Source organism: Mobula hypostoma, chromosome 12 (genome assembly GCF_963921235.1).
Source record: "Mobula hypostoma chromosome 12, sMobHyp1.1, whole genome shotgun sequence".
NCBI lineage: Eukaryota > Metazoa > Chordata > Chondrichthyes > Myliobatiformes > Myliobatidae > Mobula > Mobula hypostoma.
Genome location: NC_086108.1, coordinates 32,250,754 through 32,277,320, shown reverse-complemented (window position 1 = coordinate 32,277,320; position 26,567 = coordinate 32,250,754). Strand labels below are relative to the sequence as shown.

The 26,567-nt window shown below is 40.9% G+C and overlaps 1 protein-coding gene across 2 annotated transcripts in view; it reads left to right on the top strand.

Moving 5' to 3' along the window:
- Nucleotides 1-20,922, top strand: part of mettl13 (methyltransferase 13, eEF1A lysine and N-terminal methyltransferase) — a 41,202-nt gene extending 20,280 nt beyond the window's left edge. For both annotated transcript variants that reach the window (XM_063063787.1, XM_063063784.1), the window contains exons 4-9: nucleotides 7,323-7,522; nucleotides 10,458-10,653; nucleotides 11,946-12,125; nucleotides 14,844-15,056; nucleotides 18,257-18,388; nucleotides 19,534-20,922. In XM_063063787.1, coding sequence (XP_062919857.1) covers nucleotides 7,323-7,522; nucleotides 10,458-10,653; nucleotides 11,946-12,125; nucleotides 14,844-15,056; nucleotides 18,257-18,388; nucleotides 19,534-19,808 — 1,196 coding nt within the window. In that variant the 3' untranslated portion in view covers nucleotides 19,809-20,922. The remainder of the gene's footprint in view (nucleotides 1-7,322; nucleotides 7,523-10,457; nucleotides 10,654-11,945; nucleotides 12,126-14,843; nucleotides 15,057-18,256; nucleotides 18,389-19,533) is intronic.
- The last annotated feature ends 5,645 nt before the right edge of the window (nucleotides 20,923-26,567 follow it).

Here is a 26,567-nt window from a genome sequence, read left to right as displayed (position 1 = left end):
TAATATTGACAATATTCTTGCCGACCGGTAGGGGGGCGGTGGTGTGCAAGTAGAGTTAAACTCGCCTCAACATGTCTTTTACAGTTAGGGTTGCCAACTTTCTCACTCACAAATAAGGGACAAAAATAGCAGTGGAATCCCGGGACACTTTACCCCCAGAAAGACTACCATGACCATGAAGCCTTACGCGGCACCTGTGTGCACATGCGTGACGTGCGCATGCGCGTACGTGCCGATTTTTTTCCCACAAATCGATTTTGCCTTCATCTTCCCGACTATACTGTACATACATTATTTCTACTTTATATAGGCTGTGTATTTATCATATCATTCCTGCTTTTACTATATGTTAGTGTTATTTATTTTCGCTGTTATTTGGTATGATTTGTTGGGTTATTTTTGGGTCTGGGAGCGCTCAAAAAATTTTCCCATATAAATTAATGGTAATTGCTTCTTCGCTTCACGCCATTTTGGCACAAAAGGTTTCATAGGAACGCTCTACCTTAAGGGGGGAAATATGGGGCAAACCAATTTAGCCCAATATATGGGACGTCCCGGCACATACGGGACAGTTGGCAACCCTATGTTCAAGTTCAACAGTGTGTGACAGGGAATGAGAAAAGGTGCAGCTGACTCATATCGTTTCCTCACGGCCCGGTAGCACATGCTTTGCGGCCTGGTACTGGTCCGCGACCCAGTGGTTGGGGACCGCTGCCCTACTCAACTCATTTTATACTTATGATTGTGAAGCTAAGCACAGCTCCAAAGCCATATTTAATTTTGCTAATGGCACCACTGTCATTGGACGAATCAGCATATAGGAGGGAGATTGAAAATCTGGCTGAGTGGTACCACAACAACAACCTTTTACTCATGACCAAGTTGATTATTGGCTTCAGGAGGAGGAAACCAGAGGTTCTTGAGCCAGTCCTCCTCAGTTGATCGGAGGCGGAGAGGGTCAGCAATTTTAAATTTGTTGGTGTGATTATTTCGTAGTATCTGTCTTGAGTCCAGCTTGTAAATGCCATTACAACGAAAGCACACCAGAGCCTCTACTTCCTTAGAAGTTTGTGAAGATTTGGCGTGTCATCTAAAACTTTGACAAACTTCTAACAGGGTAGGGGAGTCCAAAACTATCAGGTATAGGTTTAGAATGAAAGGGGAAAGGTTTAAAAGGGACTTGAGGGATAAGTTTTTCACATAGTGGGTGGTGAATGAATGGAATAAACTTCCAGAAGAAGCGGTTAAGGCAAGTACAATAGAATCAAATATGAAGCAGTTGAATAGGTATAGGAGGGGCAGGCTTAGAATGATATGGGTTGAACGTTGGAATTTGGGAGTAGCTAGATGGCCACTGTGTTTGGCATGGACTCACTGGTCTGAAGGCCCTGTATCTATGCTGTATTGCTCTTGATTCTCTATCCCAGCTCTGAGATTCAGCAGGGAAGGGAAGAGCGGAAGTGAAAGGAGACTCGATAGTTTGGGGGACGGATAGGAGATCCTGTGGCCGCAAAACAGAAGGTAGGGTGGTGTATTGCCTTACAGGTGCAAGGCTCCAGGATGTCTCAGAGCGGCTGCAGAAGATTCTCAGGTGGGAGCATGAGTAGCCAGAGGCTGTGTACATTGACACCAATGACATAGGTAGAAAGGGGGAAGAGGTCCTGTGCAGTTAGTATGGGGGGTGAGGGAAGAGGCTGAGGAGCAGGTCCTCCCAGGTAGTAATCTCTCGATTACTCCCAGTACCATGTGCTAGTCAGAGCAGGGATAGGTTGATAGTACAGATGAATGAGTGGCTGAAAGTGGTGCAGGGATGCAGATTTCTGGATCATTGGGATTTCTTCTGGGGAGGGTATAACCTGTACAAAAGGGAGTTGTTACACCTGGACCCGAGGGGGACCAATTTCCTTGTGGGCAGGTTTGCTAGAGCTGTTGGAGAAGGTTTCAACTAATTTGGCAGGGTTATAGGAACTGGAGTGATAGGGTTGAGGCTGGGGCAGTTGGTATGTAAGTAGATGCAATGTGTCGTGGGAAGGACAGGCAGATGATAGGGAAATATTGCAGTCAGTAGGATGAGTTGAAGTGTAACATGGGGGCAACATTGAAAAGGGTGATCAATACAGGATGAAGATATTTTTGAATGTACAGAGAATGTACAGAGCCGTAATCTCCAAATATCCAGACCTGCCTCTCGGTTTGTTTGCACTACCTTACTTTCCCTTTTCTATTTTCTACTTATGATTTATAACTTAAATTTTTCATATTTACTATCGATTTGTACTCCAGGGAGCACGAAGAGCAGCAACAAATATCGCTGTGATGATTGTACGCTCTAGTATCAATTGTTTGGCGACAATAAAATATAAAGTATACAGAATAAAGTAAATGATCTTATAGTGCAGTTAGACATCGTTAGGTATGATGTTGTCGGCATCACTATTGTGGCTGAAAGGAGATCATAATTGTGAGCTGAACATCCAAGGATATGCATTGTTTTTAAAGGACAGGCAGAGGGGGTGGGGTAGTTCTGCTGGTAAAAAAAAAATGAAATTAAATCCTTAGAAAGATAGGATCGGAATATGTAGAAACTTTGTAGCTAGAGTTAATAAACTGCAAAGGTAAAAAGTCCCTGATGAGAGTTGTATACAAGCCTGCAAATAGTAGCCAGGACGTGGGATATAAGTTTCAATGGAAAATAGGAAAGGCATGTAATAAGGACAATGTTACGATGGTCATGGGGATTTCAATCTGCAGGTAGATTGGGAAAATTTGGTTGGTGCTGGATCCCAAGAGAGGGAATTTGTAGAATGCATACGAGATGGCTTTTTAGAGCAGCTTATGGTTGAGCCCACCAGGAGAAAGGCAATTCTGGATGGGGTGTTGTGTAGTGAACCAGATTTGATTTAGGGAGCTTAAGGTAAAGGAACCCTTGGGTGACCATAATATGGTAGAATTCACCCTACATTTTGAGAGGGAGAGGCTAAATCAGATGTGTCGTTATTATAGTGTGGTAAAGGGAATTACAAATGCTTGAGAGAGGAGCTGGCCAAAGTTCAAAATAAAACTTATTATCAGAGTACATACATGCCGCCATATACAAAGCTGAGAGTATTTGTCTGTGGGCATATTTAGCAAATCTATAGAATGGTAACTATAAACAGGATATGTAAACTGTAAACATCAGGAACTGTAAAGTGTAAACAAACTGTGCAAATGCAGATAATAAGTAAATAGCAATAAATAATGAGTATGAAATAACAAGAAAAAAGAGTCCTTAAATGAGTGTAGCTATGAGTAGTAGCTATCTTGAACCTGGTGGTATGAGTTTTGAGGGACTTGTACCTTCTACCTAATAGCAGCACTGAGAAAAGAGCATGGCCTGGGTGGTGAGGACCTTTGATGATGGATGCTGCTATTCTACGGCAATGTTTCATGTAGATGTACTCAATGGTTTGGAGGGTTTAACTAGTAATGTACTGGGCCAAATCCACTACCCTTTGTAGGATTTTCCACTCAAAGGCATTGGTGTTCCCATACCAGGTTGTAATGCAGCCAGTCAGCACACATTTATCGAGGTTTTCGTGGATTTTTGATGACATGCTGAATACCTGCAGACTCCTGAGGAACTAGAGGCGCTATCGAGCTTTCTTTGCAATTATATTTTTAGGATGGGTCCAGGATGTGTCCTCTGAGACGGTGACACCCAGGAATTTGAAGATACTGACCCTCTCCTCTTCTGATCCTCCGATGGTTACTGGCTCATGGACCTCTGGTTTCTCTCTCCTGAAGTCTACAATCAATTCCTTGGTCTTACGACATTGAGCGAGAGGTTGTTGTTATGACACAACTCAGCCAAATTTTCAATCTGCCTTCTGTATGCTGATTCATCGGCACCTTTGATACTGGCCACAACAGTGGTGTCATCAGCAAACTTGTATTAGTGTTGGAGCTGTACTTAGCCACACGGTCATAGGTGTAAAGTGAGTAGAGCAGGGGGCTAACTACACATCTTTGTGGTGCTGCTGTGCCAATGGAGACTGTGGAGGAGGTGCTTTTGCTGATCAGAATTGACTGGGATCTACAAGTGAGGAAATCCAGGATCCAGTTGCACAAGGGAGTATTGAGACCCAGATCTTGGAGTTTCCTGATTCGTTCAGTGGGGATGATGGTGTTAAACTCTGGTTAGGCCACACTTGGAGTACTGTGTCCATTTCTGGTCGCCTCACTATAGGAAGGATGTGGACGCATTGGAAAGGGTACAGAGGAGATTTACCAGGATGCTGCCTGGTTTAGAAAGTATGCATTATGATCAGAGATTAAGGGAGCTAGGGCTTTACTCTTTGGAGAGAAGGAGGATGAGAGGAGACATGATAGAGGTGTACAAGATATTAAGAGGAATAGATAGAGTGGATAGCCAGCGCCTCTTCCCCAGGGCACCACTGCTGAATACAAGATGACATGGCTTTAAGATAAGGGGTGGGAAGTTCATGGGGGATATCAGAGGAAGGTTTTTTACTCAGAGAGTGGTTGGTGCATGGAATGCACTGCCTGAGTCAGTGGTGGAGGCAGATACACTAGTGAAATTTAAGGGACTACTAGATGGGTAAATGGAGGAATTTAAGGTGGGGGGGGGTATATGGGAGGCAGGGTTTGAGGGTTGGCACAACATTGTGGGCTGAAGGGCCTGTACTGTGCTGTACTATTCTATGTTCTATAAATGCCGAGCTGTAACGGATCCTGATGTATGTGTCTTTGCTGTGCAGATGTTCCAGTTGATTAGAGGAGGATAATAGCAGGGTGTCGGCAGAAGAGCAACGGCTGGAGTTTCTGGGGGCAATTTGAGGGCACAGGATAAATTTATCCCAAAGATGAAGAAGTGTTCTAATGGGAGGATGAAGTAACTGTGGCTGATAAGGGAAGTCAATGACAGCATAAAAGCAAAGGAGAGGGCATAGAATATAGCAAAAATTAGTGGGAAGTTAGAGGCTTGGGAAGCTTTTAAAAACTAACAGAAGGCAACAAAAAGGAGAAAAGATGAAGTATGAAGGTACACTAGCCAATAATATCAAAGAGGATACCAAGTGTATTTTCAGATATATAATGTGTAAAAGAGAGGCAAGAGCGGATATGGTTCCACTGGAAAATTACGCTGAAGAGGAAGTAATGGGGGACAAAGAAAAGGTGGATGAACTTAATAAGCATTTTGCGTCAGTCTTCACTGTGGAAGCCGATGGGAGAGTGCCTGATATTCAAGAGTGTCAGGGGCAGAAGTAAGTGTAGTTACTATTACTAAGGAGAAGGTGCTTGGGGAAACTGAAAGGTCTGAAGGTAGATAAGTCGTTGGACTACACCTCAGGGTCCTGAAAAAGGTGGCTGAGGAGATTATGGAGGCGTTAGTAATGAATTTTTAAGAATCACTGGATTCTGGAATGGTCCCGGAGGACTGGCAAATTGCAAATGTCACTCTTTAAGAGATGAGGAAGGGAGAAGAAAGAAAATTATGGGCTAATTATCCTGATAGTGATAGTCAGCATGGTTTCATTCAGAGAAAATTTTCTTTGACAAATCTTTTGGAATTTTTTGAGGAAATAACAGGCAGAATAGACAAAGAAGAGTCAGTGGATGTTGTTTACTTGGATTTTCAGAAGACAAGGTGCCACACATGAAGCTGCTTATCAAGATAAGAGCCTATGGTATTACTGGAAAGATACTAGCATGGATAGACGATTGGCTGATTGGCAGGAAGCAAAGATTCGGAAAAAGGGGGCTAATTCTGGTTGGCTGGCAGTGATATGCGGTGTTCTGCAGGGGTTGGTAATAGGACCGCTTCTTTTCACATTAATATGTCGACAGTTTGGATGACAGAATTGATGGTTTTGTGGCCAAGTTTGCAGATGTTATACAGATAGGTGGAGGGGCAGGCAGTATTGAGGGAACAGATAGTCTGCAGAAGGACTTGGATAGATTGGGAGAATGGACAAAAAAGTGACAGATGGAATATAGTGTAGGAAAGAGTATGGTCATGCACTTTAATAGAAGGGATGAAGGTGTAGCCTATTTTCTAAACGGTGTAAATTCAAAATTCAAAGGTGCAAGGAGATTGGGAATCGTTGTGCAGGAGTCCCTGAAGGTTAACGTGCTGGTTGAGTTGGTGGTATAGAAGGCAAATACAATGTTAGCATTCATTTTGAGAGGACTCAAATACAAGAGCAAGAACGTGATGCTGAGGCTTTATGAGGCATTGGTCAGACTGCACTTCGAGTATTGTGAGCCATTTTGGGGCCCCTTATCTAAGAAAAGGTGCACTGGCACTGGAGAATGTCCAGAGGAAGTTCACGGGAATGATTCCAGAAATGAAAGGGTTAACTTCGGAGGCATGTTTGTTTTCTTTAAAAATGAGGGGTGATGTCATTGAAACGCAGCCTCAGAATAGAGGGAGGTCCGTTTAGAACAGAGATGAGGCGGAATTGCTTCAGCCAGAGGGTGGTGAATCTGTGGAATTCTTTGTCATGGACTGTTGTGGAGGCCAAATCATTGGTATATTTAAAGCAGACGTTGATATGCTCTTAGCTAATTAGGCATCAATGGTTACGGGGAAAAGGCAGGAGAATGGGGTTGTGAGGAATGGCAGAACAGACTGGATGGGCCGAGTGACCTAATTAATCTCCTATGTCTTATGGCAGGGGTCAGCAACCTTTTTGCCTCTGTGGGCCGGATCACGTATTAATGAGCGGATGGTGGGCCAGGTAAATGCCATAAAAAACTTGAAATATGGGAATTATCCATTTAAATACATCTAGTTACGTTTTGCCTCAAATTAATGAATAACGTATGCTAGAAAAGCATTTGTGCTTAAGGTTGCCTACCCCTGTCTTATGGTCTAAGTATGAAATGTAGCCTTGGTCCTTAAGAACCAAATTTTCCTATGTGTGCCTCTCATGATTTTATATGTCCCAAGAACTTGCGTAACAAGTTATTGGACGATAAGTAGATTGACCCAGAACGGGGAGCAAAGACATTCTCTGAACCTCTATGGTTCAAATGGATGAGACCAAGTGGATTTCAAAGGCTGCGTCCTCAGCGTTAACTGTTGGGGTCAGTTTTGAATTTCCAACAGAGATAAAGGGTGTGGACCCCAAATTCTCCCTACTCAAGGGCTACCTTTGGTCCAGCAGTTAAAAAAACTGTCTTGTTGAAACCTATAGTCTAGTCACTCATGCAGTATATTAAGTGCCTTCTATGTGGCTGTTGTAGGGTTTGCAGTGGACAAGGGGAAGTTACCCACCGAGGACATTCTGCGTTGGTTTAATATAGCTTCCTCGTAGTTCCACAGGGCAGAGAGACTGAATGGATCTTCGGAACTGACGAAGGTCGGAGACAGCTCGGCAAAACTGCTGCATTCAAACGTCTGTTGGTGGTGGCACTGCACCGCGACCAACTCTACCAGAGCATGGATGCCATTCAGAAGGAGCTTTCGGGGAAGGTGATGGAGTTGGCTCCTTATGGACTTCCACCAGGTCAACAGGTAACTACTTACTGCATGCATGTAAATATGTTGTTGAAAGTTAGAGGTCTGATGCTTCTGAGATGCAGCGTCTCCTCGATTGTCCTCTTTGCTGGTAACTAGCTTTGAGCTTGAGAGGAAAAGGGGCAAAGTTCAGTGAAATAATTTGTTAAGCGCATGGTCAGTAAATTGAGTGTTCTGATTTACTCCTCTGGCTGGTTTGCCTATTTGAGTGGTGAAGTAATTTATCTTATCCTGGAAGTTAGTTATTGGTAATTTTTTCATCTTTTCAGAAGACATGCCCTTGAATGTCTTGGGTTCAGCAAAGTTTTCTTTTAAATTTACTGATTTTTAAGGTTGTTAAATCACTTCTCTGCCTCCTTGCCATCGTTTCTAATCAGTTCTTTTCCTTGTCGGGTTCAAAGATGTTAGAAATAATCTCTTGTAAAACCAAAAGCCAGAACTACAACCATGGCCTGGGTTTTTTTTTGATGAGTGAAATGTTGCACAAAGATAAATTGAACATAGTTTAAAACATGAATCCTTTTATCCCAAGATTAGAGCAGCAAATTGTCATTGTTCCCTGATCAAGAGTTCATTAGATTTAAAGTTGGGGATATTTATAGCTGATATACTATGCACTGCCACATAATCCGTCTTGTGGTCATATATGGTAATGACAGGAGTATCTTGGTATGGTGAGGTTTTGAATGCTATTTATAGTGGAGATGTAAATATCTTTTGTCTATGAATGAAGAACATTCTAATGCAATTCCAAATAAAATGCTGTATCTCCAGAACACAGAAATTATAGGTTACACTTTCTGCTGCTTTGTGATTAAAAGTCTCAGCATCTTAATATATAGTATAATCACACTTCTGTTGTCTGGAGATGTGAAGATTTTCAGACATCTTGTCTCTAATCTTGATCATCCTAGAAGGCAAGTGACTGATGGACTATGTAATCAAGAAGATGCTTTTTGTATAATTTTCTTTCCTCCTCCTGAATTGAAGAAATTTAATAATCTCTTAAGTCTCTTAAATGTTAAAGCATAATAGAATCATAAACAATTTATGACATCGGCCCTCTGAGCCTCTGTTTATTGAAAATGAGTTATTCAGTCTAATCCCATCTTCCACCACCAGACTTGTGGCCCTTGTAAATCTCTTCAGGTTGACATTCAAGACCAGATTAAATGTGATGAAGGTTTCTGCATCTTCTGTTCTTTCAGGCAATAAGTTCCACATTGCTACCACCACCCTCTGGGTGAAATAAGTTTACAAACCAATAACATTGAAATATATGCCCCGTAGTTTTTGGAAGTACTTTTCTAATTCCATTGTTACCTCTTACACCTCAATTGACTCTCTCTCTGTTCCTAAGGAAACAACCCTAGTTCATTCAGTCTTTCTCATATTTACGGTTCTTGCTGTAATTTTGTTAGATTTCTAAATCCATATAAAAACTAAAGTCATTTGTTGGAGTTCTGTCTAAGGCCATTTCCCAGCTTCCAATAAGATTTTGTGAGTCCCTGCAACAACTGTGGGGTAGGGAGAGAAGAGCAACTGTCCACATTGTCTGAATTTCTCAACTGCGTTCACATTTATCATCTGCGGTTTCAGTGTGAGATATCAAGGTTGATTGTGGTTGTTCCAGGGAGGTTGCTACCAAGCTTAACACCTGGAACTTGGTGGAACACACAAAAAGCTGGAGGAACTCAGCAGGCCAGGCAACATTTGTGGAGGGTAACGGACAATCGCCAATTCAGATTGAGAATCTTGAGACTGTCCCAAGATACTAGGTGACATGCTGAGTTTCTCCAGCTTTTTGTGCATTGCTTCAGATTCCAGCATCTGCAGTCTCATATCCACCTGTCACTTAATTCCCGGAGTTCTGATCAAACTGTTGTTTGACTCATGACGGGTTGAATATTGCCTCATGTTTCTTTGGTGGGTGAATATTTCCAGTTAATAGCTTTTGAGCTATCTCCTGTAAGGGCTGCTGAGGTTTAAGACATGCCCTCATATCAGTATGCAGCAGTGAATACTCCATGAACTTTGGTTGTCTTGTTCTCTGATCTTGGCAATTTACTTGCAAAGGTTTCATCACCATCGGAGACATCATCATTATGCTGTTGATCATGTTATGTCTTTTGAATGCTTGGCCTCTATGTACTTATCAATCAGCTGATTGGTCGCCGTATCGGAAACTCAGTTGTGATGTGGGGAGGAAATCTCGTTGCTGATTGGCTGTGTGGTGAACTTCATGCATTGTGGTCAGGAATTGTCTGCATTGCCTCATAAATAGGATCAAGGTCTACGTGTTTGTTTACAGAATTGTTTGTGGAAAAACCACGCTTCTCAGAAATCCCTTGATGTTTGATTGTGCCATGACTTGCACTGATGCCCAGTTGAATTTATGTCCCTTTTGATCTTTGTGGGTAGAGACTAGGGACAGTTGGTCATGCCACTTTACAGCCAGTTGATGTTCATGGGTCCTTGTGGATAATTTTCTCCCAGTTTGACTGAGGTAATACCTGCAGCAGCCACACAGCCAATCAGCGACGAGATTTCCTCCCCACATCACAATTGAGTTTCTGAAATGGCAACCAATCAGCTGATTGGTAAGTATATAAAGGCCAAGCATTCAGTGTACACACCACAATCAGCAGTGCACTGATGATATCTCCTCATATGGTGACAAAATGTTTGCAAGTAAATTGCCAAGATCGGAGAACAACTCAACCCAACCACCAACCATCCGGGTGAGACATTTTCTGAATTACTTCCAATTCCCTGGATTTGTTGCATGTCTAGCAATGTGGTTTCCCGTTATCCACGTGCAGTGGGTTGATAGGTTGACAATTTCAAGCTCTGATAGCCAAGACAGAGCTGTTGATCAATGCAGGCATGAGATTGTCTGCATTTCTGTCCTAACAACTGCATTGTTATGCAGGTCCCATTTCTTTCAGTTGGTGGAGATATCGGGGTTCGCACTACCCAGTATCGCGGTGTGAGTGACATTAGTGGCGAGTATGTCATTGAAGATGTAAAGGGAGAGGATGGCAACTTTTATCGGCACCTGATATTCCTCAGCAACGTTAATGTGGTGCAATCGGAGGGTAAATTATTGCACAACGCTTCCAAGTCAGGTAACGTTTTCATATTTAGCTGTAGGCTGAGAAAACTCTGGTGCTGTGTTGTTAGCCCATAGAAAAACTGCAACGTGAACAAATATATGAAAAGACAAAATATCCAGGAATATCCCGCTTTCCCAGGGTGTCAAATTACTTGTTGCTTCAAAACTCTCTTTACTGCTTCATTGCTTGACTGTGCATTGAGCATTGACAGCTGCTGTCCATTTGTTCTGCATACTGAATATATGGTAGATGCTGCATACTGTATATGCTGCCTTTATCTTTGCAATTAAACATTTGCATGGTTTTTCTGTGTGCTGACATAATGAACGAAAAGCCTTTAATGCCGATGGAAATCTTCACCCAACCTTCTTTAAAACTGAATTTCAGGAAGTAACGGCAGTGATTTAGATGATTATTCTGTTTCATAGGTTAGTTGGCCATATGTTACCCCAGTGCACTTGGATTATGGGAGAATTGGGGTGGGATGCAGTGGATGGATTGTTTGGAATAAGTGGGGAATGGGATTGGTCTGAGGGTTGATAGACACTCTGGGCTGCATGTCTCCTGTGCTGTAAGAAATGTGAAAAACATATATGCAAAACGTAGGTGGGAAATTGTATTAAGTACAAATAATTAATGAAGTTCATGTGAGAAGTGGAGCAGTTTTCACAGGAACCTCTGCAATAAACACATGCCTAACCCCTAGGCTAGCCACGCCACTTGACACATTCCTCAGGTGGCCTCTCACTGTGAACTGGCAGGCAGTGGAACATTACCTGTGGTAAACTAGTTGAGTTCGTGGAAGGCATTTTGTGTGTATCTTTTTTTCCTGCATGAATTGCATAGGACCAAATTTTATTCCATATCTCCAATTTTGCTAATATGAAATGGTAATGCAGCCATCCTCTTGACGGCTTTTCAAACTAATGGTGACAAATTCAAAACACTATACTTGTCAGACCAAAGAATTTCACCCTCTATTTATATTTTCAATGCTTATTTTATCGATAAAGCTGAGGGTTCTCTCTAGTTTATTTTCAGCTTTCCTTTTAACAGCAGAATGTGTTGTGCAGAGTCAGTGTTGCCTCCTCATCAACTGTGGTCTCTCATTTTGATGATAACTAATATGGCATACACAAAAGTTTGCATTAAATTTAACTCCTCCAACTGAAAACCCACCCACCTGCAGGAAGGATGAGAGAAAAAGAAACACAAAGGAAGTTATTGTGTGCATTTGCTTTTTAATTAGGACTTGAAGGTGAGTGTTGAATATTTCTTCATATTATTTTGTTTTCCTCAAATAGTTTCAAAACATAAAAAGAAAAAAAAAGACAAGAGGAAAGGGCAGTCGTGCTTGGAAGATGAGAGCAATTTGAATCCAAAGCTTGGCCAGGCTGTAGACAAAAGCTACCTCTGCTGCAATCACCATCGAGCCATGATTGCTGGCTTGGTTCTACTAGGTAACGAAGGTGGTTTTCTTGCAGGTAAGAAGGTAAAATGGAAAGGACTGGATAAGTATTCAGTAAATATTTATATTGTGTCCTTAGTGTAGTGAAATGACCCAAAGTGCTTTGGAGGTGCATAATCGGACCAACATTAGCACTGAACCAATTACAACAATGGTCAAACACTTCAAAGTTCAAAGCAAATTTATAATCAAAGTACAGATATGTCACCATATACTGCCCTGAAATTTATTTTCTTGTGGGCATACTCAATAAATCCATAATGGAATAATAACCATCACAGAATTAATGAAGGACTGCACCAACTTGGGAGTTCAACCGGTGTACAAAAGACAACAAATAGTGGAAAGGCAAAAAGGAAGAAATAATAATAAATAAATAAACAATATATATCGAGAACATGAGATGAAGAGTTCTTGAAAATGAGTCAATAGGTTGTGGGAACATTTCAATGATGGGGCAGGTGAAGTTATCCCCTTTTGATCAAGAAATCTGATGGTTGAGGGGTAATAACTGTTCTTGAACCTGGTGGTGTGAGTCCTGAGGCTCCTGTACCTTCTTCCCGATGGCAGCAGTGACAAGAGAGCATGTCTTGGGTGGTGGGGGTCCCTGATGATGGATGCTGCTTTCTTGCAACAGTATTTCATGTAGATGTGCTTAATGGTGCAGAGGTCTTTACCTGTGATGGACTGGGCCATATCCACTACTTTTTGTAGGATTTTCCATTCAATGGGATTGGTGTTTCCATACCAAGCTGTGATGCAGCCAGTCAGTATACCCTCCGCTGCATATCAATAGAAGTTTGTCAAAGTTTTAGAAGCCCTGCCAAATTTTTGCAAACTCTTAAGGAAGTAGAGGCGCTGCCATGCTTTCTTCGTAATTCGTAACTTGGTCAATGTAGTTTTGAAGGGAGGTTTAAGGAGATGAGATGTTGATATAGTCGTCCAGGCTTTTCTTTTCTGGACGGAGTTAATTTAGGGAATGCCTGGTTAGGGTGAGGTAAAAGGATCAGTAAATGATAGTGATAGAAAGAGGGTGGAGTTAGAAGGAACAGACACTTCATCTTACTCTGTGCCTACCCATCTCCTCCCTCTAGTGCTCCCCCCACCTTTTCTTTCTTCCATGGCCTTCTGTCTCTTTCACCAATCAACTTCCCAGCTCTTTACTTCATCCCTCCCTCCCCCCAGGTTTCACCTATCACCTGGTGTTTCTCCCCTCCCCCACCATTTCAATCTACTCCTCAGCATTTTTTCTCCAGTCCTGCTGAAGGGTTTTGGCCCAAGACGTCGACTGTACTTTTTTCTATTGATGCTCCCTGGCCTGCTGAGTTCCTCCAGCATTTTGTGTGTGTGGCTTGGATTTCCAGCATCTGTAGATTTTCTCTTGTTTGTGTTTGGAGTTAGAAGGAAGTTTCCTGTTTCGTGATGATGCAACACCTGAGGTTGTCTCCTGGTTATTTCTTTGGCACGTTAATAATTTACCAAGTGCTTCCCTGATGTGTTAGTTTTACATTGTGTCTTTATTGGAAAATAATATTTATGTACACAATGTGGTGATACCCTGAAACATCTTTTACTTTAAATTGCAGATTTAGAAAGAGAAAGTGGGTATTTTGTTATCAAGTGATAAGGAAAAAGGGCAAAACAGATAGATGGCACCAGCATAAACTACTTAGACAAACTGTTTCCTTGCAGTTGGTGGGGGGGGGGGAGTGCTCTTTGGTGATTGTGTCACTAGATTACTGGTCTGGAGGCCAGAACAATAACCAGTAATGAAACAAAAGGGAAAAAATGCCAGAAACATTCACACATCAGGCAGCATCTGTGGGAAGGGCTGCAAATGTTAACATTTCAGGTCAGATGGCATCTGTAAGAGCTCTTTCAGCTTTCCAGCATCAGCGGATTTTTTATTTAATCCTTAATAACCAGTAGCAGGCTGGAAGACCTAATGACAGAAGTGAGACAGGAAAGAAGTGTTTATTCACTTCCCTCTGACCAGTCTGCAGTGCTTCCCTTTATTTATTTTCAGAATATGCATGATGTTGACAGCCGCAATCATTACCCTTGTTAAAGATAGTGCTCGGCAGCCCTGAATTGCTTGTGTCTGGGTGATAATGGAGGGGAATTTTGGAATACTGGCCACACATAATTTCTGATTTTGCTCTCTTCATTTAGAAACTAACTCAAGTTGTATGAATTTCCTTTTTCTCTTTAGTTAGTTTCCTTGCACTCGGGCTATAAAGAGCCTGTTAAGGTTAAAGAATTGTGAAAGTCTAATTGCGCTGCTTCATTGTATTGCTCATTGATTTGTCGGGAGTCTCTGAAGGGCTGTCGTTCCCGATTACTTTGAAGTGCCAGTGTTGGCAGAATGCTACAGCTGCAGAGACCTTGCTGAGTTATTAGTGTTTTCAGTAGATTGAGATGTAGCCTCAATGCTGCAGGGCCTGTAACTTTGTCAGACTTGATTTTGCTCTGCTTTAGAAATGAGTTTAAGTTGCATGAACTTAATGTGGCTCTTTAGTTTCTTTTCCCTCTGACTATAAAGTGCCTGTTATATTGAAGAACCGATGCAAATATAAGCAGCTTTAGGTGTTATCTAATTTTCATGATAAAAAGATGTGAACGATATAGAAATGTTTCCCCTTGGAGTGATACACTTCTGATCTTGATCTAAAATGTGCTTGCTTCATTGCGTGACATTATACCGATGCCCAGTCTTCACTCTTACCCTCTTCAGATGCTGCGATCTCTCTGCTGGTGATTGGCCTTGGCGGTGGGAGCCTTCCATTGTTTATTCACGACTTCTTCTCCCAGTCGACCATTGATGCCATTGAAATCGATCCTGAGATGTTGGAGGTCGCGACCAGGTGGTTTGAATTTTCCCAGGACAATCGAATGAAGGTGATTCTGGCAGATGGCTTGCATTATATACGTACACTTGCAGATGAAGGTAAGAAACGTAGATTGGCAATATTTGCAAAGCAGCAACTTAATCCTTTCTCAATATTTTTCATCCTTCTTGTTAATGTTTATGTATTTTTTCTGAATCTTCTTTAAAAACGCTATTAGTTCTGGATTCCTATTAATAGTTGAGCATTTGAGAGTATGTCGGCACTTGCATCTCTTCCAAAAAACAGTGCAGCACTCCCTCAGTGTTGCATTGGAGCATCAGCCTAATTTGAACAACATAGCAGGGGTCTCTTTATTATCACATTTCTAGATGCAATTACTTACTTTCTGTTAAGATTTGATAATTGTGAAGGAATCTTTTGAGCTTATAGCGATGTTTCATTTGTTACGCCTCATACCAGCTTGCTTTTGCATTCATCATTTCCCTTGTTTCCTCTGCTCCTCCCTATTTAAAGATTATGTTGCCCGAATGAGAGGATTTTAGTCAGGCAAAATATTTAGAAATTGGGATCCAGCTTTGGGTTGTCATGTGGCGTGTGGCCAAGTGGTTAAGGCGTTGGACTAGCGATCTGAAGGTCGTGAGTTCGAGCCCCAGCCGAGGCAGCGTGTTGTGTCTTTGAGCAAGGCACTTAACCACACACTGCTCCAGTCCACCCAGCTGAAAATGGGTACCGGCAAAATGCTGGGGGTTAACCTCGTGATAGACTGGCGTCCTATCCGGGGGGGGGGGGGAGTCTCATACTCTCAGTCGCTTCACGCAGCAGAAACCGGCATAAGCACCAGCCTGATGAGCCTATAAAGCTCAGGACAGACTTTAACTTTTTTGGGTTGTCATGGAGTCAGGGTGATGGGGTCCACCAGCCAGCTACTGGAGGTTGATTGATCTTCCAGATTTTGTAATGTAGCAGTGCTACCTCACTTAGCCATAATTTTTTTCAAGTATGGCCCAGTCAATAACTTGCATTTCCAGTCAGAAGACCCTGTATTTCAGATCCTGGTCCAGGGATTTGAATGCTAAAGTTCAGGCTGACATGCCAAAGCAGTATTGAGGGAGTGTGTTAAGCTGTACTGAAAATTATTAAGCAGGGCCCCACCTACAGTCTCAAGTGAATGTAAACAAAATCCTCGGGCACTATTTTTGAGTTGCTTGATGAAGATGTTCTTGGGTTTATTTAACCCTCAGCTGAACTATGAAATAAAAGGACTGCTGACTTTCATAGTGTTTGTGTGGGCGTTCTGTGCAAATATTATATCTTGTGCTGTAATAAGTAATCAGCTAACAAGCCATTCAGAAAACCGATGGTTCAGCATCTGCCTCACTGGGTAGTGCGTACAGTGTCTGCTCACCCCAGCCTTTGGTTTCTGCATCCCCTTCCACCAGCACGTGTCCTGATTCCTGTACTCCCATTAAAAACGTCTGCTGTTCTTTACTTTCTCTTGCACTGCCTTAACACTTGATTGACACACTGCAGTGTCACCATACAACATGGTTTTATAAAATTGAATTGAAAAATGTTTGGAATGTTAACAAAATAACATCTGATGGTCTGGAAAATCTCCGGCTCTGGCACCACCAAAGACCCAGGCAGCTGGTTTACTAGGGTTTATCCATATCACCATGTCCAACAATACTGAATAGAATGTAAGTTAATTGTTTGTAAGCAAGTGTGTGCTTCATGTATCTTCCCGTCTACTCCAGCAATGAAACCTGTCTCTTCGAACGGGGTAAGTCCTGTTGAATCAAGGGGCAAATCCCATCCAGGTGTGCATTTGAAGCCACCACCACCAGCTTCATTGCCCGCGAAATAGAATGAATTTTCATCAGTCCCTTACTCTCTGCTCCCTGACACTTGCCTGCTGTCAATAACCTGATAGCTTGTTAGTCTTTCAATGTGACAGGCTGTGGCCAGGAAGCAGAGACAAAATTCGTAGCTTGGATTGTCCTATTAAATTTAACGGGATTCAAGGAAAACTTGTCCGCTTCCGGGATTTAATTCATTCCACAGTGTTTACTCCGCTGACAGTGAAATACACTTCAGCTTTTATTCCACTTAATTTATTTTTGGTTGAGGATCCTTATTCTAGGAGGGTGAAATGTAATGGAAAATGTTGCTGCTTTCCGCATTCTTTAAGATGTACGTAGTCACTGTGGCTGTGTTCTAAACAGGGAAAAAAATTGTAGATCAAAGATTTTCTTGCATGGTGTTGACTCTGACGTACAATTCAAATGATGGTGCAGTTTTCCTCTTTGTCCCTGGGGATTCATTTGTCAAAGTCGACTGATATCCTACATATCTTTTACGCCTGTTTGAAGTGGAAAATTAACTGAGTTGGGCAACCCAGTCTTCCATTCTAAATTCTTTCAGTTCCTTAATGAGCATACTGTAGCCGCTTTGATAAACTGTCAAGAAATTTCCTTGACATCTTTGTTGGGATTGGATATGATGGTGCATTTTTAGTCATGAACAGAATAATTTAGTGTTTGTTGTGGTGATTGAAACTTCCACAATACTAAATCGGCACGATAGGCAAAATTTGCTCTGTGTGTTATTCTTTGTGCTTACTTTTGATAGCCGTCCATCAGTCAGATTGTATTCATCACCAGCAGTTTGGAGAAAGACAGTTTGGAACCAGGCCCTTCAGCTCACTGAATCTACTGTGTACCAACAAACAAGCATCTGTTTGCAGTGCTCTGGCACTTTTTTATTCTCCCACATTCTCATCAGTTCTCTTCAGCTCTTGCACCGGGGCAACTTGGAGTGGCTTGTTTTTCATTTGGGGCCCTTAGCTCCCAAGTGGAGGATAGGGCATCGTCCTCTGAAATCGATGGTACAGTTGGAGTTAATCAATGCTTCTGCAATCTGTTGCATTCACTGTACAGGGGATTGGCCTGTAGTGCGTCACCAGAGCCCTGTTGGCCAGCCTTAACACGTTTCTACCTCTCACAACAGGGACAGAGGGTTGGACATGGAGAGGCAACTTGGAGTGGCTGATTGACCAAATATCCTGGGATGTAGGAGGACATGCATCGTCACAGGAAGAAAGTGTAAATTCCACACTGACAGCACCTGGGGTGAGGGTTGATGGGTCTCTGGTCCTGCAAGTCAGTGACTATACTAGCTCAGAATTACATCTTTAGTTCAGTCACTATTTCTCCCCTGCCCAACCTACAAATTTTGATTTAGGCGTTCAAGTAGAACAGATATGAGGAATAAAATGATTTTGTTTTCATTACTGCAGGGAGTGGCTCCTATGATGTTATCATGTTTGACGTGGATAGTAAAGATGCTACCCTTGGAATGAACTGTCCTCCACCAGCTTTTGTAGACCGGGCATTTCTCCAGAAAGTACGAAGTCTTTTGGCACCCCGAGGTGAATGATCTTTTCCTTTTGCAATATTTTGTAAATCTGAGTCGTAGTTAACTGTATCTGTTCTACAGAACAGACTGTCAACTATTATTGTCAGTCAACTATAATCTGTGCCTGCAAGTTATCAGATAAGAGTTCACCACCTACAAGTTTTGCAAAATGTTATTTGTGCAAGGTTTTGTTCCCTGCATTTAAAGGAGCAATGCAGCTCATCTTTTTGTTTTTAGGAAAGTGTATTAGGTTTCTGAAGATCCACTATATTTGTCATAACATTCTGCATAGTTAAAATATTGCTTCTATCAGGTGTGGTCGGTTCTAACTTTCTTGCCACCAGGCTACAAGGTTTTGTCTTCAAGCCCTGCATTTATATTGAATACTTACTCTAAGCAGATGCTTCACTGCTGTGTGGGTGGAAATTACACCAAATTCTATGCTTTCGTTTAATCACATTTGTTGGATGTACTAGTTCCTATCTAATGGAAGGTTCCCATTTTTCTACATACAAAATGAATTCATAGGTCTGGAGAAAGAGTGGGAATATGGTATAGGGATAAGTGAAAGACCATTACTATTGGTTCGAAGGTCCAACAGCCTTTTCTTCTATTTTCTGTGTTTTTACATTTAAATTTGTGTAAGGTAAGATCAGTGTGATTGGGGCAGTACAGCTTGCAGGGAGATCATGTAGCTCATGGTTGGTGTCGTCTTTTTTCTCACTTTTTCTCCATATTATTTCTCTTCCTTGCAAGATATGTTCTGCTAAACAAAACTTGCACTAGAAAATTGGAAAACAGTGATCTCTGGATGTGCAAGCCATGTCAGTAAAATTGCTGCATCTAATAAATTAGGATTTTGGGCACTTACCTGTAAAACTGTATCCCTAAACCCATAAGGGAATGACAAAAGATTTCTGGTGGGTAGGAGGTGTAGTTTGTTGTGGCAGTAAGTTTGATTGGATTGAAGTGAAGTTGCAAAGGAAATTTATTTTCTTTATGGTGCCTCTGCCATTTTTTTGCATAACTTTCCAAAATCTATGGAATATGCCAGACTAGGAATATACTTGCTGAATGTAAATATTTAAAGGTGTTCCTCAGCTGCCGAAATGCTATCCACTTTTGTGTTTTAATTAAAGTTCACTTTAATTGTTTCAGGACTCTTCATTCTAAATCTGGTTTGCAGAGACGACAGACTGAAAGAAAAAGTCATGGCAGACATCAAATTGGTTTTCCCCCTCGTTTACTTACAGAAGATTGAGGGTGAGGTGAATGAAATATTGTACTGCCAGTTGTCCACGGAACTCAAAACCGGTTCTAAACACCTTCTTAACGCAGGTCAGATATTGGAAAATGATCTGAAAAAATCTGGCAAACACTGGGACCAAACCTACAGACTCGCAGAGATGTTGGAGAAAGTTACAATTGTGTGAAAATTAGGTCACTGGATTAGATGTAGACACAAAAAGATTAATGTTTATTGTTTGCAGTGACTTTCAGTGTCATTAACCAGGGATATGAACTTGGAAGTCGTCAAACATTCATCACTATTTGCTTAAATCAACGGGTTTACTTCAAGTACATGTGTGCTGCTCAAATTGCATTTCATCATTTGTCTACTTTGTTTTTCTTTAGTACAAGAAACCTTTGAATCTTTTTTGATTTGAGCAAAAAGAAAAGAGGAGTTATGTTCACTTCGAAATGAAATTTGTTGGAGATGGTGAATGCCCATCTGAACTGTTGCAGCTCCTGTTAATGAAAGATCTTATTGCAGAACCCTATTTCAGGGTTTTGACCCAGTGATGATGGGGATGTATTTCAATATGAAGAATGTGTATAACTTAAAGGGCAACCTGTGTATGGTGGTATTTCAATGTGCTGGCTATTCTTGTTCAAAATTGAAAGTAAATTTATTATCAAACTACATGAATTTCATCATATGCAACCATGAGGTTTGTTTTCTTGCGGGCATACTCAATTAATCCACAATAGAATAATAACCATAATAGGATCGACGAAAGACCTCACCAACTTGTGTGTTCAACCAGTCTGCAAAAGACAACAAACCACGCAAATACAAAAAGAAAGAAATAATAAATAAATAAATAAATAAATAAGCGGTAAACATCGAGAACATGAGATGAAGAGTCTTTGAAAGTGAGTCCATGGGTTGTAGAACATTTCAGTGATGGGGCAAGTGAAGGTGAGTGAAATTATCCCCTTTGGTTGAAGAGCCTGATTGTTGAGTGCTAATATCTGTTTCTGAACCTGGTGCTGTGAGCCTTGAGGCTCCTGTACCTTCTTCCTAATGGCAGTAGTGAGAAAGGACCCTGGGTGGTGGGGGTCCCTGATGCTAGATGCTGCTTTCCTGTGATAATGCTGAGGAGGGCTTTACCTATGACGGACTGTGCCGTATCCACTACTATTTGTAGAATTTTTACGTTTAGGGCATTGGTGTTTCCATACCAGGCTGTGATGCAGCCAGGCAATATACTCTCCACTACACCTCTTGTTGTATTACAAACTGCTCTGCATGGAATTTTACATTCCCCTCCCTGGGGGTGCAACAGAAAGTAGCTGCACTCTGTGTCGGATACAGTATATAGACATAAAATGCACGCTCCGTGGCAATTCACCAAGCCAAAGTTGTAGATGTCATGCTGAATCTTTGCAAAGTCCTCAGGAAACTGAGGCGCTGCTGTGCTTTCGTCATAATCGCCCTTTTGACTGAGCTCAGGACAAGCCGTCTGAAATGACAGCACTGAGGAATTTAAAGTCACTGACCCTCTCCTCCTCTGATGAGGACTGGTTCATGGACCTCTGCTTCCCTCCTCCTGGTCAATAATCAACAACCATGAGAGCAACTCAGTGTCAGTCCTTGTTCCTCTAACCGCCAGTTGGCGAGGTGCTGAAAAAGGCTTGGTGAATTGCCACAGAGTATGTACTGTATCTGACACAGATTGCAGTTACTTTCTGTCGCACCCCCAGGGAAGGGTACGTAAAATTCCATGCAGAGCAGTTTGTAATACAACAAAAGATGCAGGAACTGCGTCATTGGTTATTCCAAAACTCTTGAAAAGCAATGTGGGGGAGAAAAGTTTATTTGTATTAATAATGAGGGTTCCTTTACAATAAAGGAAAAACTTCCCAAGAAACATACGTAAGAATTTGGGAGGAAGTGATCAGTGTCCAAACTTCTTTGAATCTAGTTGTGTTTAAGATCCTAATATATTTACCAATTTAACTTGTCAGAACTGGGAAGGGAATGGAGAGTGAAAAACTTGCAGGACATGTTCAGAAGTCCTAACGCAGTACAGAGATTGTGTGGATGTTGCAACAAATGTTCTATATTACTGCCTTGTTTGACTTATCCCATAGAGTTAAAGAAGAGCTGTAACTACTGGGAGATAATGTGGACATGGGGAGACATGTAGACTTTGCCAGTATCTAGTAGTTGACCTGTTTTTTTTTAGTAGATTTTGGTTGCAAATTGCACATTGACTTTTTTGAGCCAGTACAACTGCTCTCATTAATGTCCCATATTCACCTATTCCAATATTTAAATGGAATATTATGGTTCTAATAAACCGTTCTTGGGAATTGGATGTTGTTTTACTTTTTGTTGCCCAATATATGGTTACTCAGATCTGTGGAACACAGTGAGAAATGCTCAATTAATAAATTGTTTTGTTTTATAGACAGTAATAACAAATGTAGCAATTGAATTCAGCATAGCTAGATCTAAAATATGTAATAACTGCATTAAATCATTAATTTATCAAACTTAATACTACCAATATATTTGGGAATACTTAAATTTAAAGTTTTTTTTATATGTGGCCTATGACATTATGGCTACGTATCTTCACAATTGTGTGAGGTGGAAAACAGGAGGATTTCCCTTGGACAGCTCCTAATGTTTTCTGCAGTCATCAAATTTATAAATCTCTCCTAAGAGCATCTTGCATTATTTAAAAGTTTTGATTTTACTTTCCACATGCTTAATACATTTTTATCATTTTGGTGAGTTTGCTGTAATTGCCTTGCTTTTTTTGTGATGTTCCTGAAAAAGAAAAGAAATTTCTTTGGGTTATTGGGGTTGGAGATTTTTTTGTGCATGCATAACACAGTACATTGAATGTGTTGGCTTCAATTAACTTCAAAGGTGCATAACCAGCCCACATCCTTCTCCAACATCTCGATGCTGATTGCTGAAAAGTTATAGCCAACGCTCAATTCTTAGGCAGTCTGTCGGGAGCGAGGAGGACTTCCTTCCGCTCTGGGTTTATGGGAGCAGATGTGGCAAATGAAGCCACTTTGGAATAGCAGAATCTTCAATAAAGCATGTAGAGGGTGGATGGGTAGAACATGAGTTAGTGTTCTCCTTCTGCCTCTTATCAGGCATCTCTTTGTTCTCAACATGTCCTTGAAGTTCTTAATAACATCCTGAATCCCCCTTTGAGTGATCGTCAGCTGCAGTTTCCCACCAGTCAGTGGGGTGGTTGCACTTCTTCAAAGAAGGTTTGAGCACATCCTTATTGTTGTTGATGAAGTCTATGTAGAATGTATCACTCATCCTTTCATGCTTGGATGAACAAAATGACAATGCTCTGGAGGTTACTCTCCAAGTGTACCCAAAACGCAAGTGTTATATGATTTTGGAACTTGGCCACTGACAGAATTTGACCTTGTTTCTGGATAGGAGCCACTGTGAGTTAAACAGTTTCCTAATAATTTTGAAGATTAGCTCCACTCCCATAGGAAGTTTCTTTGAGGTGAGGTGCAACATTACAATAGGAAAGACTGAGAAAAATGTTGGGCCAATGATGCAACCTTAGTTGATTCTACTCTTTACTGAGATGTTAACTACCATTTCACCATTCGGTTAGTATCATGGTTTCTTCGCTACTCTGAGCATTGGCAACCAAATTTGAGGAGAATTTTCCACAATTCCTCCGGATCATGAGGTTCAAAAAAGTCATGTATATTGGTTAATGCTGTTCCATGCAAAATATTATGGAACTGTCTTCTGGTGAATATCATAACTACTGTGTTTCCAGATGTTTGGAATCCACACTTAGTCTCAGAGCAGCTTTTCAGATACATGGAGGAGATAGTGCCCAGGGTATCTGGTGATACGCTGATGCAGCTGTCAATCAAATACCTGAAAAATTTTGATCAGATGAGATTAGAAAATAAAATTATTTTACATTTTGAACACTTTTTGTTCTTGAATATATATTTAAGTTTAAAATTGTTCTACATCTTCAGTAGAGGACTGCTATGTAATGTTGTTTTGTTGCTGACGAAATGTTTGAGGTTTTTTTAATCCTGGTGCTTTTGTCTTATTATTCCATGAAATTCATTGAAGATATGTTGCGTTGAAGTGAATTAAAATGTGGCCAAGAGATGAAGGTTAACTGCGTCTCTTATGGATACAGGTTGGGTGCCAAGGTAGCATTGTGGTTAGCGAGATGTTTTTACAGCTCAGGGCGTCAGAGTTTGGAGCTTAATCCCAGTGCTGTCTGCTAGGATCTCTGTACGTCCTCCCTGTAGAATGTGTGGGTGTTCTCCGGGCGCTCCAATTTCCGTCCACAGTCCAAAGATGTACTAGGTAGGTTAACTGATCATTGCAAATTATCCCGTGGTTGGGATAGGGTTAATTGGCATTTTTTGGGGGTTGCTGGGGCAGTGTGGCTTGAAGGGCTGGGCGGCCTACTCTGCACCACATCACTAAATCAATAAATAAATTCATACAAACATAACTGGAGTCGATCTGCTTCAGAAGAAAATTGTACTCCCACGTTTTATCTGATTAGTGTCCAGTGAATTTTCCTTCGTTACGTCTATCATTAGGCAATTTAAAATAAAGCACAGAAAACTCAGCAATCCTTCCAATTTAAATGTAAGCTTTCTTATGTATGTGAGCACTGAATATAAATTTATTATTTTGTAATTGGCAGTTGGTGGATTTGTTTAATTAATGTTCCATGGCTAGTTTCATAAAATTGCTTAACTTCCTCTTTCAATATTTTTATTAATATATAAATTGCATAAATACAAATACAAAATTCATAAGGATACAAGTAATATGAATTATATTACATTTAAATCACAGTAACAAGATCACAGTATCCCATATTCCAAATCGATCATGCAGGAAAAAAAAAGATTGAATTATGAAATGAAATAAAATAAAATAATTTAACTCCTGAGTCGACGTGGATTCACAAATAGAAAATTGTAATCGAGCCAGTTAAAAATGCCATCATTCTTTTTGTTTTGTAATTTATTTTTTATTGAAGTTCATCATCAAACAAACATTTCCATAAGATGTATTTCAGATACTGTTCATATATATCATATATGATCCAAGCAGGAAAGTGTGATACTTGGTGTGTTCATGGTAGCTTAGCTGACAAGGAAACTGGGTCAGGCAGCATGCAATTAGTCACTGCACAGTGGAGCAGTGGGTAGAGCAGCTGCCTCATCGCTCCTGAGCCGCGGGTTCAATCCCGCACTCTGGTGCTGTCTGTGTGGAGTTGGCATGTTACAAAGTTCAAAGCAAATTTGTATCCGGCAGCACAGTAATGTAGCGGTTAGAGTGAAGCTATTCCACTTTGGGGTGTTCCGGAGTTCAAGAGTTCAATTCTGGTGCCATCTGTAAGGAGTTTGAATGTTCTCCCTGTGAACCACAACGGTTTCCTCAGGGTGCTCCAGAGTCCAGTTAGTAGGTTAACTGGTCATTGTAAATTGTTCTGTAATTAGGCTCCTGTTAAAATAGGTTGGTTGCTGTTGCATGTGGCTCGTTGAGCCAGAAGGCCCTGTTATATCTAAATTCGTAACTACAAATTAAACTATCACAAATGTAGCCAATAAATAAAAGCTGACTGAAGATGGAGCTATTGCATATGATCTGAAGAGTTAAGGAACAGATTGCGGCAGATTGCCCAGCTGATGCCTTCTGTGAAGGAACTAATGCAGGAGAAGCCTTTTAGACCATTTGATTTTTAATGGAGTGAGCTTCTGGCTTTCTATTTTAAGTTTATCTTCCATCTGCAGAGACCTAGTAACATAACACTGCCATTTAAAAATAAATTCTGTGGAAATCAGCGCTGGTATATTCTTCCCATGGTAGAATATATTGCAGGCATCTGGAGAATAATTCCCATGAGAGTAAGTTGAAGGCATCCACCACCTCAGGACTCTTCTGGGGTCATAATGTGATCTGAAACTGATGCAAATTTCAAATTATCCTAGCACTGTGTACAAACAAAAAGCAATTTGATATTAACACACCGAAGAGTCTCGGCCCAAAATGTCGACTGTACTCTTTTCCTTCAGTGCCGCCTGGCCTGCTGAGTTCCTCCACCACTTTGTGTGTGTTGCTTGGATTTCCAACATCTTGTTTGATGTTAATGCACCCTACTGTCATTTTCAAAGCTGCCGATAGATTTTCCATGTAGTTAATTTCAAGCTAATTGATATATTTAATGTAATCATAACAGAAATATTTTGAGATTGTGTAAGTGTAATCTGTTGGTTTTTATGGGGCTATGTACACAACTTTAAAACAAAACTAGTATTTGATCAGAAACTTGTAGGTTCAGAAACCTGATCACAAAATTTTGACTGAGATTGTCAATATCGTTCTTTTGGATGAGTCTTAAAACTGAGAATTGCTGCTGTGTTTATAAAATGCTACCAAACATACAACTTCTGCCAGCTGGGAAACAGGTTGTGGGACAGCTTCTACCACCAGGCCATCAGACTGCTTAATTCATGCTGATACAACTGTATTTCTATGTTATATTGACTATCCTGTTGTACATACTATTTATTATAAATTACTATAAATTGCACATTTAGACAGATGTAAATTGTTTTATGTGAAGGATGTAAGTAATAAAGTCAATTCAATTCAAAATGAATAGGGAGTTTGTTCCTGGTGTCATGGGTAGTTTTATGCCTCATTCAATATTATGTCTTTTTTAGGTGTTTACATCTACTCTCTCTGCTGTTTGTGGAATTATGCATGGGTCATTAGTTGCTGAATTATCAGCACTGGAACAGTAATTAGATTTCAAAATATTTCAGTGGCTGTAAACTGCTTAAGAACATTCTGAAGTTATGGACAATGCTATGTTAATGTTGATATCATGAGGCAAGTGCTTTGTTTTTATTGAGTTTTC